Source organism: Leptodactylus fuscus, chromosome 2 (genome assembly GCF_031893055.1).
Source record: "Leptodactylus fuscus isolate aLepFus1 chromosome 2, aLepFus1.hap2, whole genome shotgun sequence".
Lineage (NCBI taxonomy): Eukaryota > Metazoa > Chordata > Amphibia > Anura > Leptodactylidae > Leptodactylus > Leptodactylus fuscus.
The window spans coordinates 51,160,077-51,180,496 of record NC_134266.1 but is presented as its reverse complement, the minus strand read 5'-3'; the positions used below and the strand labels follow the sequence as shown (position 1 = coordinate 51,180,496).

Below are 20,420 nucleotides of genomic sequence, written 5' to 3'. Positions count from 1 at the left end.
TTGGTTTTCAGTAGGTAAGCTAATGTGATGTCATAAGCCACTTTTAGGCAGACAACCTGTTGTGACATCACAACAGGCTTTCAGACAGTTAACATAATGTGACATCACCAACATTTATCACTCACATAAGCTGCTGTGACATAATAAATGGTTTTAGATGGGTGTGGACAAACAAAATTAGAAGCTGAAAATCAAGGGGTCCATATACTGTTCACAGGAGCCACTTCCTCCTGGTTTTCACCCCTGCAGTGCAGAATTTCTGCAAGGTGGCACAAAATTGTAGGTAATATTATGTCCAGCGTGTGAAAACAGTCTTGTGGAAGTACCAATGCCCCAAGGGATCACTGACGGCACTAACCTAGGGCACTCTGATGATACAGTAAGGTGTTACAGTTGTCAGTAGTGTAGTTTACTGCAGCCAAGTATTGATATGGCTCCCAAAAGCCACAGGACCCGCCAACCCTGTATAATATAGCTCATTGTTTTGCAACCAAATGCCAACCAAAAATAGATGCTTGGATAGCAGGAGAAGCACAGGTTTCGGAGCAGTGATGTATAACCATTTAGACAACCACTTGTAACACAAGTGACTAAAAGCAGATGGATTCCCTGGAGCAGTTGAGTTAGAGGCTGCCATACAGGCGCTCATCCCGAATACGCAAAGGTCAGTTGTTTTCATAGGAAGCCAATTTACCTATCAGTATTTTTTTGGCATGTGAGAGGAAACTCGGAGGAAACCCATATAAACACACGATCATACAAACTGCATGTAGATTGTAAACATTCGAACCCCAGACCCAGAAACTACAAGGTAATAATGCTAACCACTGAGCCACCCGATATTAAAATGGGTTTAGTATGTTTGTGCTTGTATATTCTACAAGGATTTGATGATGTTCATGGGAATACCCCTTTAAAAAAAATCCCTTTCATTGCATAAAAGTGAATGAATGAAACTATATTATATTTCATATCTATCTATACATTACACACACATACATATAAACATATAGACACGTCTCAGACTCTCCACTTACTACTTGAAGTTTTATTTGAATACAAAGTGACTTCTTCTTCACAGCTGCCACGCCAGTCGTGAATGTCTTTCGCATGCTGGTTGCCCTTCGGAGGGCCAGCTGGGACCCCCCCTCCAGGCCAGCTATTGAACCCGATAAGACTGTCGCTGTGCCTGTTCTGCCAGCAAATAAGCTGCTAATTATTTTCCTGCGGGTGAGTAAGAAAATGGTCCTGAACATGTGTTGCAAAGACAATTTCATTTCTTTTAATAAAAGTTCTCTAAAGATGGCTCAAACATCAAGATCAAAGTCATCACGCTACATATTCACCAGGTTTCTGGAGTGATTGTCGATAAGTAATATAGTCCATACGCTGCTATAGGGCAGATTTCTCAACTGTTATTTTATACAGAGGCATCCAAAGGGGCTTTTTGTTTCTTTTTTATTGCATAGACTGCATTGTATGTTATGTTATGGAGGTAAATTCCACTAGAGACTGCTCCTAGGAGAAAATCTCCTTCTTCACATGCAGTACATAGACCACCTATTATGAACCTAGTGTAAAACTCACGCCACTAAGGCCCGGTTCACATCTGCGCTCGGGCCAATCCGTTCCCCTCTCTGCATGCAAAATGTGGAGAGGAAAGTCCTGTAAAGTAGAGCTTTTCTCTCCACATTTTTCGTGTGGAAACCGAGCTATGGGGTGTGTGGGTTTCCTAACGTAAATGCTTTTTTATGTGGATTAGGTTTCCTTTTGGGGGAAGCCCAAGCAGACTCCCCGAACGGAAACCCAAACGCAGATGTGAACTTGACCTAGCACACTTATAGAAAGACACTTTGCCTGGGGCCCTATGGGCCGATATAAGACTGGCTGATATTGTGCATCACTATGCAGACATCCTAGAAAGCAATGCATATGTTAATAATTATAATTATTTATGTTATAAATTATTATATGTTATAATTACAATGTGATAAAGACTAAGATACCCTGTGTACTTAGAAGAATACCAGCACCCGGGGGTGTAGCTATAGAGGGTGCAGAGATATTAATCACTGCCAGGCATAAGAAGACATCAGTATTATAGATAAGATTTGGTAAGTGGGGGTTCATTGCATGTTGCATAGTAAAGCAATGATTCTATTTCTCTCCCAGCGTCATCCTTTAAAAACCTACGGAAGGCGCTCAGTTGTGTGCACAGACCCAAAGCAATGAAGGATCTGACTGGTACTGGGTCTGCAATCAGTTGCACAGCAGGGGGGGCACCAAAAGTTGACCAGGACATCAGTTTTGCAGTCCCAGATCACCCCTTAGAAGTACTATAGCCACCCATTCACATCAATCAATTCTTGCGGTCTTACTTCTGGGAATCTTGCAGCAAACTAGCGGCATTCTGAGAGGCTGGATTTTGTTTGACATAGTTTAACCATCCAGTAGCGTCATATTCCACCCAGTTAGTGCCATAGGAATGCCCCAGCATGAAGTGATGGTCTTTATTGCTTCGGAGTAAAGGTTTTTTACCTGCACAATAATAGAAATATAATCACAAAAGTAGTAAAAAGCAGCAGTAACTTTACACCCTAATGAATAGTCTATAGTGCAGAAGAACAAAAACTGGGAGAAACTCCAAGAACTTTATATGGCAGGATCTTCTACCTGACAACATCTCCAGACACAAAAATGTATTTTCACATTTTGCCTAGAATTGCATTTTATCCAATATGAGAACAGACAGATCATCACAAATGTCTGCTATCCTCCTATAACGTGTATCCATAGACTTGCTTAAATAAGACTCTAATTGATGCAGGTTGGCTTCTTACACCTTCTATAGGGTATCTGCCATCTGTAGGTTTTCTTCCATTTCAGAGACATTTTCGGTTTAGGAAAAGCTATCATTATAGATCAGTTGCTCTAGTGCTGAAATATAGAAGAAAAGGGGAAAATGCTCTCTTCCTGTCACACGAGGCCAATTACTCTCTAAAAATTCTGCATGCCCTCCGTCAGAGCCAGTGTGACTGACAGATAATCATACAGTACGAGAGCTTCACTACTTGGAAAAGCACTAAATTGATAATAGCTGAACATACTCGATATTAGGGTTCTCCGAGTATCATATATAAAACATATCCTAATGGAAATAACCTTCTATAATCAATGTAAAAGGATCGGTCACCGCTCCTGAGATGTCCCATTTAGTAAATACTTAGAGGTTTTCCCACAAAAGACATTTATGGAATATCTATACGATATGCTATATAAGTCTTATAGACGTGGCTCCCATGTGGATCTGACATGAACCTCCATCCAGCCTCCATGTCCTGTAACTATCCCAGCCGAGAACTCACTGAGAAGACTTTTAGCTATGGTCAGGTTGCAAAGAAACAGCATAACTCTGAACTACGCTGTTTCCGCAATTTCCATAAAAGTGAATGGGAGATAAGAAAACAATGTAGCTCACCATTCTCCGCCATTTCCAGTTCTCTCACTCACTTCTATGGGAGTTAGGAAAATAGGGTAGCTCAGAGCTCCTGTGGATTGGGGAGAAGTGTCTTTAATGTGACAACTTCTTTAAAGTGTAATTTCTCATTGCTGATAAGCTACTGCTGAGAAGTCATTTTGCCACAATCACAGTGGGCCCAAGAATATCTGGTTCGGCAACAGACATCTTACATTACATGAATTACGGATGGGTCTACTGCTACCTGGAGTCAGGCCCCCACCAAGCAATCCTTAGACATAATGAAGTAAAAAGGAGTTACCACTGGTTTCAAAAATCCATTGTCATAAAATCTATTGGGAAACTGTGGGTTAAAAAAGGAATGCTTTTCCTGGTCACTATTACCCAAACTGAGTAGTGGCTAATAAAGAGTGTCTCTTGCACTGGAGGACCCAGGATGTCCATACAGGACACAAATAATCCACTGACTTCAATAGAAAACTGTGTAATACTTAATTTCCCCAGTGGTGGTGCGGTAAAGGAATTGCACTATTGCCTTCATATTGTGTAAGGTCAGCTCCAATAAAACAGGATTATACGAAGTGGACAATCTCTGTTACTGATTACATCTACTCTACTAATAGCAGGTTTATGACCATTTACAAGAAAAAATGTTTTGTGACATGGCACAAACAATGAAAAAGTGAAAAGCTATAGTATAAAGTAACGTGATATAATTATATAATTACTAATATATATAACCCCATATGTGTGTGTGTGTGTATATTATATATATATTTATTTATACACACACATAAACACACACCGTATATAATTTATTTGAGTTATTATTAATTTATTTTTAAACCATTTTATTACCAGTCTCTTCTCCTTCCTGTGGTCCATAGTATGTAAAAAGTCGTTCCAAAAGGGTGTTCTCATTGCCACCAGGCTGCAGTGCTTCTTCTTCCAGTAACCACAGAAGACCTCTGGCCTCATCAGTCCTTGCAAGGGTCCTTACCTGCGATTAAAACCAAGTTCAATACCCAGAAAGCAATTCTCCCGTCTCCCCCTGTCAAACAATAGTTTGCTACTTATTTTTCATGTGCAAAGGAGTGCAAGCACAGGCAATGAGACCTGCTAACAAACCCCCATTAATCAGAGTAACAAACTGCTCCGTCCCCTCTTATCCACAATCTCATTTCTCCAGTCCGCCCGCCAGCTTCGCCTCTAATTGCCAGCCTGATTTTCTTGATGAAATGCCAGTAAAGAAAAGGGGATAAAAAAAAAATAATAATAACAAGGTAGACGAGTCAGCGGGGGTAATTCTCGGCCCTATTTTAAAAAAGACACTTGAAGAGAGGAATCGATACTGAATGCTGGAGATAGCAAAAACATCATTTTGTAGTAAAACGCTTTAGTCTGGTTTCTTGGCGCTCTTAAAAATTCAGACTGGGCGAGACTAGAAGGTAAAATTACAGCCTTCATTGTAGGACAAGATAAAGATCCTCAACACACGGACAATGGCCGTATACTTCCTTCACATTCACCAATTACTGCTCATAAACTACAAGAGGCTTTTTTGTTCTTAATAGGTTTTTAAGATCAATAGAACTTTAATTGGTTTATACACGTATCTAATGGCAACGCAGATATCATATCTATCTAATAAGAGGATGGCACTGCTGAACCAAAGAATACCAATAAATAAACTAAAAAACAGAAAAGATTAAATGTGGTTTGAAACTAAATTATTGCGTTTGGGGCTTTTTTGGGTGGAGGCACTGTTTTTGTTTTTTGTGTTTTGTTTTTTTTAAAGAAGTTGTCCAGGGTGTTAAACTTGCCTTGCTTTGTCTGGCAAGATTTTTCATCATGGATCTGAGTTCTGGCCTGGTTCCTATTCCTAAAACTGTCGTTCGGCTCGTTCACACGGGGGGCGGTGGGGCGGATTTTGACCATATTTTGACTTGGGGAGCCAAGTCAAAATATGGTCAAAACCCGTCTGCCACGATCTCGCGGCTTCCCCCACCCTGGAGTCGGCTCAAATGAATTATGACGTGGCGGATTATGACGTGGATTCCGCTGTCAAAATCCGCCCCTTTGGCCCCGTGTGAACTAGCCCTTTGCTGCCCACAATTCACCTTCCATTTCTTAGACTGTTCATAAAAGCTAAGCTGCTATTGGCTGCCATGGCCCACAAAGAAAACTTCTTCTAGACTTTTTTTTTTGATAAAGATGAACCTATGGGTCTCAATCATGAAAACTTAAAAGTTTAGGCTTATAGTACATTTTATTGCTCGTTTTGAGTCTTTTTCCCCTATGGGTGCAGCCAAGTACCTACAAAGATGTGGCCACGGCTCTTATGAACATACCCCTCCGCTTTCTTATAGCATGGGCACCAAATGAGCTAGATATATATACAATGACTGCGACCCTGGCAGACTGGGAGATTTGCCACCTTTTCCTGGAGTCGGGGAGGTCAGCCATTTTTTCAGGAGCCTCCTGATGGTTCTGGGAAATGGTGGTACGTATGGGTTATATCAACCCATGAGCCAAAAGATATTATACTGTATAATAGCATTTCAGTCATTTTTATATTAGTCATGTTTCTCAATACCATAGTATTGATAAGATTTAAAGAATAGCTAGAGTCATGGTGTATGTTCAGGTTGTCCAATGAACAAATGGACCAAAAACTTATAAACACCAATGAAGCCCGACGGATCCCATTGACTATAATGGGTTCTGTTTGGCATTTGTCCTATTTAACTGAAAGCGATGGACGAAAAAGTCACGCTTTTGGCAATCTTAGACGGACACTGGAACAAAGTCTCTGACGCAGATGTAAAATTAGCCTAAAAGGGTATTATTCAATGTGCTCAAAGGCTGTGATGCAGTTTATACCATTTTTCTCTAAAACTCACAGACGTGTCAGGAATAACTTCAACTCCGCATCCCATCGAGACTTGCCATGTCTTCATTAAAGTAACGTCTAACAAAACCGCTCTCAGCAATTCTGTCCAAATTCTTTATGCATGGCCGCTACACAAGATCCAGAATGACTGAAGGCATATCTAAAGAAATGTCCTTCGTCCTCTAATTCAGCAAATAAAGAGTCAGATGCGACATGGCGGCATTTCTGGTGAAGCAATAGCTCTACGCTGTAAGTCATCTACAAACTGTACATTATATACGGAGAATATTCACTTTTTAGAGCCGAGTCACAGTCCATGAAACATAATATGAAGGTACTTATCATTTAGTCACAGTGTAAAGGCCACAATAGCTCTCACTTATTAGGAACACCATGGCAGAAGTCATTTAGTCCTATAGACACCGACACGCCATGACACCAGGACAGTAATGACCCATTGAGGCATGGACTACATTTGATCACCAAGTTGGCTATTGTGCGATATCGGACATTACCTGTAGACCCTTTGGGGCAGATTAAAATGGTACAAAAGCAAAACAGTTTTAGTTGCTCACTGGAACCAATCGCAAGGCAACTTTTATGTTACAAAATTAACGATACATAGTGATTGCTTGTTATTAGCAACTAAGACCATTGTGCATTTACGCTAGGTTCACACCTGTGTTCGGATTTCTAGAACGGAGACTGGGCGCAGATGTGAACCTAGCCTTAGACCGGCATAATCTGCCTCTCTAAATCCTGTAAATTCTGAGTCTCCAACTTGGTCTTATAGAACATCCCATAGGTGCACAATAAGATTAGAATCGGTTTCCATTTCTTAGCAAGTGAAATTGGTATTTTACAGCCTCTCAATTACTACAATTGCAGTAACTATATGATGCTCACCATTCAGTACTATTTTAAGGAACACCAAACGCACAAAAAGTACAGAGGAGATATATCAGTCCTCACCATAGTCAGTCTGAAGAAAGTGTCAGGACCATGGAGGACAAACAGTTTTATAAAAAGAGTTGAACTATAATGTCCCCATAAGTATGTAATGCAGCCTGCAGATGCCAGAGGCTGCTAGTGGATGGGTGATGATCACTAGCAGTAATAGGAACAACGCTGCAGTTCACTGAAACCACCACTATGCAGTGGAAGGGGCTGTTCTGCCATTCCTACTACTTAAACAGGAGCGGTCCTGCATGCGCCACCATCCACCAGCAGCAGCTTCCAATATTTGGGGGCAGCTAGAACAGATGATCTCTGCAGGGTGCGAGTGTTGAAAGATCATAGCAGTGATATTATTATTAGTGTATATTAATATTCTAGCAGTTCTAGGCTGCTAGAACAGATTATCTTACTGGGGTGAAAGGGTCGCCATATTGTAATAATGGATATATTATTAATATTCTAGGCTGCTAGAACAGAGGACCTGTGCAGAGTCCGGGTGTCAGACTCAGTGGATTACATACTGATGACCTGTCCTAGGAATTGGTCACCAGTACGAAAATTCTATTTGTGGCCTGAAAACATCTCTAAGTATTTGTATATAGCAATGTACAGTGATTGGTTATATTATGAGTGTATATTAATATACTTCATTTTAGCTTTCCTGCAGTCTGGCTTTCTTCCAGTTTGGAGGAGGGTAATACTTTACCTACTAAATTGCTTTCTTGAGTCTATGTATATTGCATATATTGTATATTGCTGAAGTCATCTTTTTTGATATCGGTGACCAAGCCATATCATTACATGTAATACTGCCATGGGACCTGCTGCAAACTCATTAGATTTGGTAGAGAACACACTACCGGTAAGTAGAACACGTGTATTTTAGAGTAGCCTTCTGAATAGTACTCTCAGTAGAAAGAGTGCTACCATAAATGTCAATCAAAGCAGTGATTAGGAAGGTTTAGCACCGAACATAAAATAAATGAGGCGTCACAACTTTCAACCACAGGCTATTAAGAGGTAAAAGCAATTCATATGGGATTTTATATTCATAGGAGCCAATAATTTCCCATCTGGCGCCCAATGAATTGTGGGATAGAAATTAAAACGGCGATTTAGACAGATCTTGGAGCTGTACAGAGCACCGACAGGGTCATTTTAAGTGGGGGAATGTTGAAATGCTGGAACCAAAGATTTTTACAGTCCTGTTTAAGCAAGAGAAATGTAGTCTACTACATGAAGCCAGAAAGTATCTTGCAAGAGACCTCCAAAGCTGTCACATTTATAACAAGTTCCCATGGGTGCTGGTAGGCACAGCTCCTGTAATGCACTTTACAAGAAGGATCCCTGTACAGGATGAAGAACTACCGTGCAAATACAGTCTTGAAAATGGTTAGGAACAGAAATCATATAGTAGGAAGATGTACAATTTTTCAATACATGGAGATTATAGAGGGTGTCCCAAATTAACAGCCCCTTTTCCTGTGCTCTATAGGGCTCATAGATGTCTTAGCCAGAGTGGATATATACATGACTTAAATAAATGAACGGATCCCCGCCGACACACACTGATGACCTTCTGTTTATACATATAACATTAATACAGAAAATGGTGTCAGTCTGTGTGGGTGCAGCAAGCAGGACTCTCACTATCTCTCCTGGTCTGTCTCGAGTCCTGTCTGGCTTTAGGTACAATGCAGTGCAGAACGATGTGTGCTTTGTCAGTGTTTTTCATGGTTAGCACAGTCACATTAGGTTTACACCTGCGCTCAGGTTTCCGTTCTTTAGGTCTGCTTGGGAAACTTAGACACCAGAGCCTTTAACAGGATCCACTGGGTTGCTGCCCAAAAAATGCAGAGAGAAAAGTCCTGCCTTTCTCTGTGCATTTTTCAAATGAAATGGGGGACAGAATCCCCAAATGGTGAGCAAGCGCAGATGTGAACCCAGCCTTACCCATTTGTCTTATGGCACCAAATACACACTCCCTTTAAATGAGGCTCCTTTTTTTAACCTGTATCCATGATTGATTACTAAAGGAAGAGTCTCCTTGCTTAGTACTTTTATGTACTGTATATACTCGAGGCCCCCAATTTTACCATAAAAAACTGGGAAAATTTATTGACTCGAGTATAAGCCTATGAGGAGGGGGAATGCAGAAGCTACTAGAAAAATTCTAAAATTAAAATAGATACCAATAAAATTACATTAACTGAGACATCATGGTCATGTGCATTACAGCTTAGTAACTCCATGTGCCTCATACTAATAGCAGTTTAACCCCTCATGTCCCTCACATTAACCCCCTGTGTGCCTCACATAAGAGTTACTGATACATGGGACATAGGGAGGTAATAATTAGGTATCTTCATAATTAAGGTCCTTTATTAGTACCCTCATGTGTCTCACATATTAGTGACCCTTATATGGGACACACAGGGGTTAATATGAGGGACATGAATAACTGCTATTAATTTGAGGCACATGGAGTTACTGAAACTAAATTAATAACCCCAAATGCCTGACATTAGGGGTTAGGAATAGTATTTCAGCAAGTACCTGTGTGTTTTACTTTCACTTTATTCTCACTTCCTCTCCTCGATGCAGGGAAGCAGCAGGGGCCTTCTGGGCTTTCATCTCTATTGCTAGAGGGGGGGGGGTTCCTATATTATTACTGTAGCACTAAAGGACCTCCCCCATCGTTTAATTTATGCAGGTTCTTGCCAGTCCTGAGTTGGACCCTGACTCCAGTATAAGCTGGGGGGGGCTTTTTCAGCATAAAAACTATGCTGAAAAAGTCACCTTATACTCAAGTATATACAGTAACTTTCCTATCATATAAAACCATAAATTGAGATGGTCGCAGATTTGGGAAAAGAATATAGATATCTGTATTAAAAAATTTTCATTGAGTCATCAAAAACAAAGGTTTCTTCTAAGATTTAAAGCATACCTCCAATTCTATACAACTTTTCATAAATGTATAGTACAGGTTAATATAAGAAACTTTGTGATATATCTTATTAAGGAGATCTGTATCCTTAACCACTTATTAAGCGGTTTTCCTGTTCCTAATCTTTAATGTGACTGCTTGTTTATATTATATCCATCTCCATATTCAGCCTCACACATACATACATACATACATACATACATACTACTATATGGAGTAGTATTTTCCTGCTGGCTGGTGAAATGATTTATTGCCTCGTTCTGTGCACTAGCAGCCTCTTATCTACAACCTAGCCATGTTAAAAAAGGGAGAAATAGTAAGAGAGTGTAACAGCAACAATTCAAGAAGAAAACATACTTCTTTAATAAGATGTATTACAAAACTTTCACATATTAAACAATTTTTCACAAATTAATTGTACAGGCTATAACTGGAGGTATGTTTTACGTATTCTCACCTAGCACTGATATGTGTCTTGCATGACAGTGTATGCAGTAGCGTTAAGAATTGCATAAAAGGCTTACTAAGATGGCTTTCTTGGCAGGTCTTACTTGAACTTGAGCAAGTTTAACAAAACAAACATATTAAGTTTATGTTTGATCTTTAAATGACCGACCGCGTAGCGTGAGGCTGTGGTGCAGGGAATCTACAGGAAAGCTCCACATCTTCCAGTTACTGTTCAAACAGGTCACAGATACTCTTCTGAGCAATGAAAAAATAAAGTGTTTCCCCTTGAAGGGAAAAGCCATATTTGGAATCTTTCCCAACGCTCTCCTCTCATTAGAAGATTTATCTGCAGGCTGCCTGAGAATGAAAGAGAAGTTTACCTGACCCAGCTAATCTCCCCCGAGAACCAGCATTTCACAGAGCTCGTCTTCCAGTGTCCTTGCAAAGGTGCATTGAAAACAAACTCTCTCCTTCCACCGCTATTGTTTCTGCTTTAACAAGGGTTAAGACGCCTCTTTATTTAGAGGCCCGATGGAATAAATACCATATAAATTAAATATAAGGAGACGATGAATCATTTATGAAGCCACAACAGGCTCTCCTGGGTGAAAATGCTTTACTGCTCCCTGCGTCTACCTTGGCTGCAGAACCTGCCAGATCTGAGCATATGGGTATTTATGAACTGCTTTGAAATGCCGCTTCTTAAGAGCTTCAGCCACAGACATTTATTGTCAACGTTTTTATGAGTCATGCGGCTGCTGTCACATTCTATTAAACTTTGCAAGTATTTCAGTTACTTTTCTTATTAATGTGGATCTTAAGTTAAGCAAAGCAGCCAAAGCAAGGGAGAAAAAGGGGGAGAAAAAAAATCGTTCTCTAGAGCATCTCTCGAAGTCAGAAAAACCCACTCGCTGCCACTTTATGCCTAATAAATGTAAAAGCCGTGTTTGATTGGATCAAAAAGCATTTGCGGAGAGAGTGGCAGTAAGATACACGTCTCCCGTCTGCGTTGTCACCCACTAGACTTATGAAAGTATATGTACTATTTGTGGAAACGCGCAGTGAAGTTACAGTGAGGGGCCAGAACGTAACCAAGGATGTTTTTTTGGAGAAAAAAAAAAACAAAAAACATTGAAATGACTTTTCAGTTGGAAAGCGAGGACCCCTACTGTGTGAGGCTGCACAGGGTTCATCTTGTCTGAGCAAATATGTTCCTATAAATAAAGGGGTGACTGGAGGGATAATGGTTTTAGAAAAGGGCACACTACTTATGTAAAAAGAAAAGAAAAAAAAAACACAACTCACCTTACTGATCCCGTTATGACCCTTAGGCTGTATTCACACTAATGGGGGAGAGTAACTGCCATGTAACACGGACAAAATGGTCCATGCTTTAACAGCCATCTTGGATCCATTCTAAGGACCCCCTCATTGATTTGATGCTATTTAGAGGTCCATAAAAAGTGACAAATATTGGACAGGTTCTGCTTTAAACAGTCAGTTACAAATACACACAGGAAAAGCAGTGTGTTCTAAAATGACCATGCGACTTCCATTTTTGACCTTTGAGTATATATATATATGTATACACAGCCTTTCTGAGTCCCCACCGGTCTCTACTCCATATAGACACATGAAATCTTTGAATGAGACAGGTCAGTGACTGGATAGAGTAGACATATGCCGTATGTTGAGACCAAGTAGTAAAAAAAAACATCAGAAGGTCCACCCTTACATGACAATTCGCAGCAATCTGCAACTTCATTTACAGCTGGTTGACATTTATTTTTTAAGATCATCCCATTAACCTATATTTACATATCACTCATACCTAACCCATACTACCTGTCAATGTGAAGTCACTTACCTCCAGGTCAGATCCCTGTTCTGGAATATTTGCAGACAACACAAAACACAAAGACTTTCCCTTTCATTACTACAAATAGTAGAAGGGTAATGTACATTAAAATAACCCAGATCACAAAAATGATAAGTCCGACATCTCTATAAGACTTACGGCATCCCCTGCCTTGCTTACCAGTGTTTGATGTGAAGCTTGGTCTACAGCAGCTATTGAGCCAGATGTACTGGACTCAATTTCATCTAAAGCAAGCTCTATATTTTCCTAGAGGGGACAGATGAACGATTAGTATACATGAGACTAAGATTGAAGTTAAGGCATCATTAGAGATCAGTCAGTAACTAAAGGCTACATTTACAGGCTGGTGCATTGGGTATCACTGCTCGCCTATACTTGATATAACAGCCTCACATAACACTTGTCAGATTCAACAAGATCCAAAATGACAATGCTCTCAAGTAGATCACCATTTAGTAGATGTGATCCTAATGATACATGGAAACGGACAAAGGCTTAAAGGAATCCTATCATTAAAACTCAATTTTTTTCTCACTAACACGTCGGAATAGCCTTAAGAAAGGCTATTCTTCTCCTACCTTTAGATGTCTTCTCCGCTGTTCGGTATAAATCCCGGTTTTTGTTGGTATGCAAATGAGCTCTCTCGCAGCACTGGGGGCGGGCCCACAATACTGTGTATGCGGCCATTTTCTTGTGGCCGGCGGGCATGCAGTCAGCTTTGCCCTAGGCCTAGATATTTGAAGCCTATGCTGGAAGGCGTGAAGAAGATGTTCCTGAAGAAGCGCCACCTCGCGCTGAAGAGTTCTCTCGCAGCATTGGGGACGCCCCAAGTGCTGCGAGAGAACTCATTTGCATATCGATGAAAACCGGGATTTATACCGAAAGGCGCGGAGAAGACATCTAAAGGTAGGAGAAGAATAGCCTTTCTTAAGGCTATTCCGATGTGTTAGTGAGAAAAAAATTGAGCTTTAATGATAGGATCCCTTTAATAATATTTTCTTGATTATAATTTAATGATAATAGTAAAATAATAATAATTTAATGAATTCAATACTTTATTATTAATTCTGCATTAATAAAAAAATGTATTGATATATTATTATTTATTATTGTTGTTGTCGTTACAACTACAAATAAAATAAACTAATAACGATAATGATAATAGATCACATGGTCTGACAAGCTGGAAAGCAAAAATGTAACTTTCCAACAGTAAAAGTATAAAAGAAAAATTCTTTTGAATAATGCATTGGCAGAGTCCGCCGCCTCAATCTCCAGTGATATAAAGGCAATTATATCAAGAGAGGTCGGAGGAGAGTTAAGAACTTCAAACAGGTTGCTGCAGGAACCCATTGCACCAGATCACTCAACCAATTAGGTCTAATTTAAGGTTCGGCTACGGCAGTACATCTATCAGACAGAATAAGAAATTAGGACTACACTTAAGATCATCATTAACTGCAAACCTAATGAGAAATCATTGAAAGTAGAAAGCAAGAAAAAAACTAAACGTATTAAGAGGGAGGAATAGGATATAATGGACTTTACAACAAGGGCACTACAACTAAGACGCAAAACACAGGGTGAACACTTAGAGGGATTGTATGAGATTTTAAAAACATGGCTGGTTCTTCCAGAAACACTGCCACTATTGTCAACTGGATATAACTGGCATTGCGGATCAGACCTGTTCATTTGATTGGGGCAATAAGAAATACATCATGGGGACAACAGTGAGGTAGTTTGGGGAAGTAAGAAGCCAAGTGTTTTCATACAATCCTTTTAATGTGTTTTCAGATCCATTGTAGGATTTCTATTAGTATGGAGAGAATCTAGGGTAGACATAGCTTCAGCCATGTAACATAATGAATGGTTCCAAATAAAGAAAGATTTTTTTATTTTTTTTTTTTGGAGGGAGGGGTATTATATCTGCTGGGTTCCAACTGTGTTTCCAAGGTAAAATTCTATAAAATAATCTGTATCCTATGTGATGGAAAAACTTGAGTATTCCTGCATTAGACTCAATTGGCTGAACTGAAGTGTCACGTCATTCAGATGGTATAACTTTGGTAACCCATTGGTCTAAATATAGCTTCGGCTCAATATCAAGTTGCATGCTCTAGACTTCCACATTGGTCCTTAATTACTATTCCTCAACCTATAGACAAATTCACATAATAATAAAGTTTAAGGCCCCACATTGCGGGAACACACATTTTATTGGTGCAGATTTTGATGCGTTTTTTGAGTGAAAGCCAATAGTGGATTGAGCATAAAGGAGATGTATAAGAGCTTCCTATGAATTCACCATTCCTTTTCTAGCCATTCTTGGCTTTAGCTCAAAAAATTGAAACAAAAAAAAATAAAGCTGCATTTCCGCAACGTGAGGCCTTAGCTTAAGTGTTTTCTGTGCTAAAAGTAGTAATCTATCCTAAAGAAAAGCCACAGATATGTCAGTGGGGTTCTGACACTTGCCATCAATCAGCTGTTCTCAACAGAAGATACAAATAATTGAGCAGGAAGCAGATAGCGCTGTTCTCTGTGTAGTGGTGGAATTGAATCACTGCAGGTTAGTAGCCATTAAAGTGAATGGGGAGGTGATCTGCAGTAACCTGGTCTGGCCACTGCAAAGAGAACAGCGCTATCTGCTCCATCTGTCCTTGTATCAGCTGATAAGAACAAATACCCACCAATATGGCATGGAGGACCTATGCTTATTTTTAGCCCAGAGAACCCCTATAAAGTTTGGCACACAGCAATCCATATACAATGAGCCTCAATTGTGACCACTTCATATAGGATAGGAATACCTCTTTGTATCGCTCAAGCTCTTGCGCAAAAGTCTTCTCATGGAACAGAGCCTGTAGCCTCTCTTGTGCATAGTTGTGACAGAGCTCCTCAAACGTAGCACCACGTCCCTGTTTCACCAGCTCGGGGTTCTGAAAGCCTGGGGTGTCCACGATCATGATTGAGCAAAGGGAATGCTGGCTGGATTTCAAGGCTCTGTCAAAGCAACAAAGAAAACACAACGGTAAAAGGATTACAAAATTACAGAAAAGGATAATGTTGTGTGTAAAACGTTCCGGAGCTGGCACGCATCCACGGAGGATTTCATCAGCTCATTTCAGGAAGAATAATAAGCATTAGCGTCTGCATATTCACTTACGCCAGCTATCAGCTACAATATTAATAGCAATAAGGAAACGCAACGAAATCTAATAATAATAAAAAAGTAAACCCGCAACTCAAGAGCACTGTATATCTGTAATAAAGCGGGCAAATGTATGGCGCTCTCCACAAAGTACACTATCTCTGCCAGCTAGTAAAAGCCTCATCCAGTATTTAAGCTGCACATATAAAAGATTGGAAGCATGGCTATGAACATGAGAACATAAATAACTTTTAGGAAGAGCAGCAGAGTAATGTTACCCTATGCACTGCAGAAGAACCCTACAATCATGAATCTCTCCGTGATAAGCTGCGGAGTCGGGATCCCTGCGCACCCCCTCGCATACCCAGCAATAAAGTGATTTATACCTGCCGAGCGCGCTCTGATTAACCACTACAGATAGAGGGCAATGCATTCTCATGTGTGTCTTAACACATTCATCACACAGCACAGGTTTACAGTCTTCAGCCTCTAAACTGTTCAAGTGGCGGCGTCATTACCTGGTGGTCATTACCCACTCACAACGTGGAGGGGTTTCTTCTTATTGGAAGCACTGCAGGTGAAATAAAGCAGGCAGCTCGGCAGAAGGGAATGCTATTACCACTATCACTATGGGCTCCGATAGTCAATCTCAAAGCTGCGTTAACCCTTTTTTGTGAGAATGAGTTTTACAACGTGTGTACACCCTATGGACGCTGAAACTGTGGCTACTGTGGTTACCAAAATCCCCAGACACTAGGAGACGTTAGCTAAAATGACTGCATGTGGGCTCAGTTTGGCGTACATGACTTGCACTATATATTTATGCTTCACCAAACAGGACGTGACATGGTGATAAAGCGGTATGGCTTAGTGGGAATAAAGTGTGGCTTAAAGCAGACCACTGGGCTCCAAAATTTTGTGCAGAGTAAGGGTTGGAGATGTAGATTCTGCCTATAATCGGTGGAAAGAAAAGTCCGGCAAGGAAGACTTTTCTATCTGCTGGGTTTCAGTATTAAATTAGCAGAAACCCGATGGACAACTGGCAGACTCCATTATAGTCTATAGCAGTAATGGCGAACCTTTTAGAGAACGAGTGCCCAAACTACAACCCAAAACCCACTAATTTATCACAAAGTGCCAACACAGCAATTTAACCTTAATAATGTGCAGATCCACAATTGCACACAATTACAGACCTGCAAAATATGGTCATACGAATGGGGCTTTATATAGAGCTTTCTGCTCCACTGTGACCCCCACACAGTACAGTCAGCTCCACAGTGGCCCCCACACAGTATAATCTGCTGCACAGTGGCCTCCACACAGTATAATCTGCTGCACAGTGGCCTCCAAACAGTATAATCTGCTGCACAGTGGCCCACACAGTATAATCTGCTGCACAGTGGCCTCCACACAGTATAATCTGCTGCACAGTGGTCCCCACACAGTACAATCTGCTCCACAGTGGCCCCCACACAGTACAGTCTGCTCCACAGTGGCCCCCACACATTACAAGTTGCTCCATGGTGGCTTTCATGGTGGATTTCACCTCAAAAATCCTTCTGCAAAAAAACTGTTAACTAACCCTATAAGGGTACATGAACATGATCAAGATTTACATGTGGAAAATCTGCAATGAAATCCACATTTATCTACACAAAAAAATCCAAGTGGTGCAGTTATACATGCAGATTTCAGTACAGATTTATAATTTTTTTATTTTTATCATTTTGATACACAATAACCATTTGTGGGGAAAGTAAGAAGGGACTACACGGTCAGCTGCCAGAAGGGGAAGGAAACTGATTCTATCCCTGTCAGTTGGCATTATTAACAGTGACATCAAGTGGGAAACATGGGGAAAAACTTATGTTATAAATATTGCAAAATTACTTAGAATCAACTATTGTGATCGTTCCAGGACTTTGGGTATAAAACTGGTTAATGGAATAAGGTTTATTCATAAATATCACAGGGATTGTCCTGATCCTGCAGGGGATGGTCTGTGAACAGACGCTCGTCCTTTCTGCAAACTGATCATGCACCATAACCATGAGAAATAAAACACCCGCTTGATGGATGATGGCAGCAACCTCCATTTGAAGTGTGAACATGAACAACAGTGACTGGGCTACAATTCACCTGTACACAAGACTGATGTCCTAGTTAGTAGCACAGTAAACACTTTTCTATGTGAATACACACGTGTGATGAGGAATAGAGGCGATAAGTCATGTATATTAACTATTAATGGTGCATCAGGTAGGGAGAACAATGGATGCTCTTAACCATTTTATCTCCACATCTGACAATGCCCAGGGTAGACACTGACTGATAGGGAAAGGTCTGTAAATGTGAAAAGACTTAATAAAAGGGCAGACATAACCGAAGAGGACCCTTTTACAACAATGCTATGTGGGCACCATTTTTCTATGGTGCAAAATACCCGCTGAAATGTGTGAACATACCCTACTAGTAATTGTCAACCAAAAGAGCCACCGAAGCAGTCCTTTACAAGCAATATGGTAGAAGGAAAGGTAGTTCTATATGGCGACAGGTCCCCTTACATCTGTACAGGTTACATTTACTATAAGTCTTCCCCTGGATTTAATATTGTACAGGTCAATATAATTTAGGCCTAAAACCACTGCCCAAAAACTGTTCATACACTTTAGCCAGATAGGTCATCCATATCAGATCAGTGGGGAACCAACACCTGAGACCCCAGCAGCTGATACACAGAGAATGGAGCAGGAGGCAGAAAGCGCTGTTTTCTGTATAGTGTCTGAGCCGAATGACTGCAGCTTAGTTGCCGATTAAAGTGAATTAGAACTGATGTGCAGTAACCAGATCTGGCCACTACACAGGGAACAGTGCTGTCTGCTTCCAGCTCCATTCTCTTTGTAGCCGCTGGCGAGAACAGATAAAAGGTGTTGGACCCCCATCGATCTGATAGAGATGTCCTACACTTAGGATTGATCATCAATATTTTTTAGCCTGGAAAGTAGTTAAATCCATCTGCTTGAAGGTTGGCCTAACCTCCTGAAAACCCCATCTAATGTGTATAGCCAGCCAATATTTCGGACACAATCATCCAACCCCAGTATTCAGCAATTTATTGGGATTTGCTTTTTAGCAAACATTTTATATTCTGTTTTACACTAATGAATAATTTACTAGGTTTCAAGGTCAACAATGGGCCTTCCCATCACAAGCAAGGGGCTTTCTTTGAGTACACGTGGAGAGTGAAAATTCTGAAACCATTATGGACCAGTCAGTAATAGCATTCAATTTTCACCCCATGGTTATACTTATCCAGTTATTTTTTTTCCTGCAATGTGCTCATGCATTATGCATTTAAAGCAGCATTGTGTGAACTGAAACCTCTACATCACGTGTACAGATACATTCAGCCATAGGAGGCGCTCATCATCTTGTCAGTCACAGTCTGTCATATTACTGAACATGACTGTTTCTATTTGCCTTCGCATTTTCCTTACTATTAAAGGCAGCAAAGTGCTACATATTTCTTTGTTTTACAGCCGGCTTTTATGTGCTCATATCTGGGAACAAGAATTATTACAGTCATTCAGCTTCACTGAAACTATAGAACCATACACCTTAAATAACCACTAAAGCCCAATGCAAGAGGAATAAATCTGGGAGAGATCTGCTCTAGATACAAATGGTCTAGAAACAATATCAATGATTAATGAGCAATGGCGCCTCCATAACTCTCTCGCCGAGGCTGGGGGGGGGGGGGGGAGAGAGATCTGCTTGGACCTTCAGAATAAGAGATTTCAACTCTTCCTTAAATCTTACACAATGCAGCTGTACAATTCACATTCTTGTGTAGTCAGAGGCCTAAGAGCCAAGTATAGGTTGAAACGCTTTATACATATGTTTGGGGCGACTATACAGTTTTTACAGTAAAGCAAGCAGCTCAGTCTCCTATATACAAATGAGAGGGTCCATAAGAACGGATGATATACAGTGTGCAGTCTGTTCTGGGGGGTCTTTTTACTGACCCATACACGACAGTTGTGTGTATGCATGTGACTTAGACTTAGGGCAGGACACACATATGTATTCCCACTCCACTGAGATTACTGGGATTCACAAAGTATTCACCTCTAAAAAGGCTTGATACGTTTTCACTGGACAATAAGTAATGTTTACATTTTATCCAATGAAAAAAATATATTTGAGTTCTAAATTCCACCTTTTTATCTTGGGTTTTAGAATTTTATAGTAATTTTGCCCCAACCATACCTGTTAAGCAGCGAGATGAGCAGTGTAAACAGCTCGGAGTACAAACCGGACGCCATCCCTTCCAGACAGTCCAAAGCGGATAACTTGGAACCTGTAAATGGGGAGAAAAAATATTATACATATATATTAATAATAATGTAATAGAAACATGGACTCTCTCCTATTACTGTTTAGTACAAGTAATATTAAGCTTCTTTAGGTTAAAGGGGTTGTCAGGCTAGAATCTTACCTTTCACAAAAAAAATTCCAACAAAAATAGCATCTACTCACTGATCCCTACTGATCGCTACTTCCTGGTCCTTGCTGACACACAGGAAGTGACTGACTAGCCAATCTCAGTGAAGCAACTCAGTCAGTGATTGGTTGGGCAGTCATTTCCGGTTCGTTGAGAGG

At 40.4% G+C, this 20,420-nt stretch overlaps 1 protein-coding gene across 9 annotated transcripts in view; it reads right to left on the bottom strand.

Moving 5' to 3' along the window:
* MYO18A (myosin XVIIIA) overlaps positions 1-20,420 on the bottom strand; it is a 243,618-nt gene that overhangs the window by 106,824 nt on the left and 116,374 nt on the right. For all 9 annotated transcript variants that reach the window (XM_075263717.1, XM_075263719.1, XM_075263718.1 and 6 more), the window contains 6 exons: positions 20,028-20,118; positions 15,415-15,607; positions 12,764-12,850; positions 4,337-4,478; positions 2,379-2,538; positions 1,038-1,224 (listed from right to left, as the gene is read on the bottom strand). In XM_075263717.1, the coding sequence (XP_075119818.1) occupies positions 1,038-1,224; positions 2,379-2,538; positions 4,337-4,478; positions 12,764-12,850; positions 15,415-15,607; positions 20,028-20,118 (860 nt within the window). The remainder of the gene's footprint in view (positions 1-1,037; positions 1,225-2,378; positions 2,539-4,336; positions 4,479-12,763; positions 12,851-15,414; positions 15,608-20,027; positions 20,119-20,420) is intronic.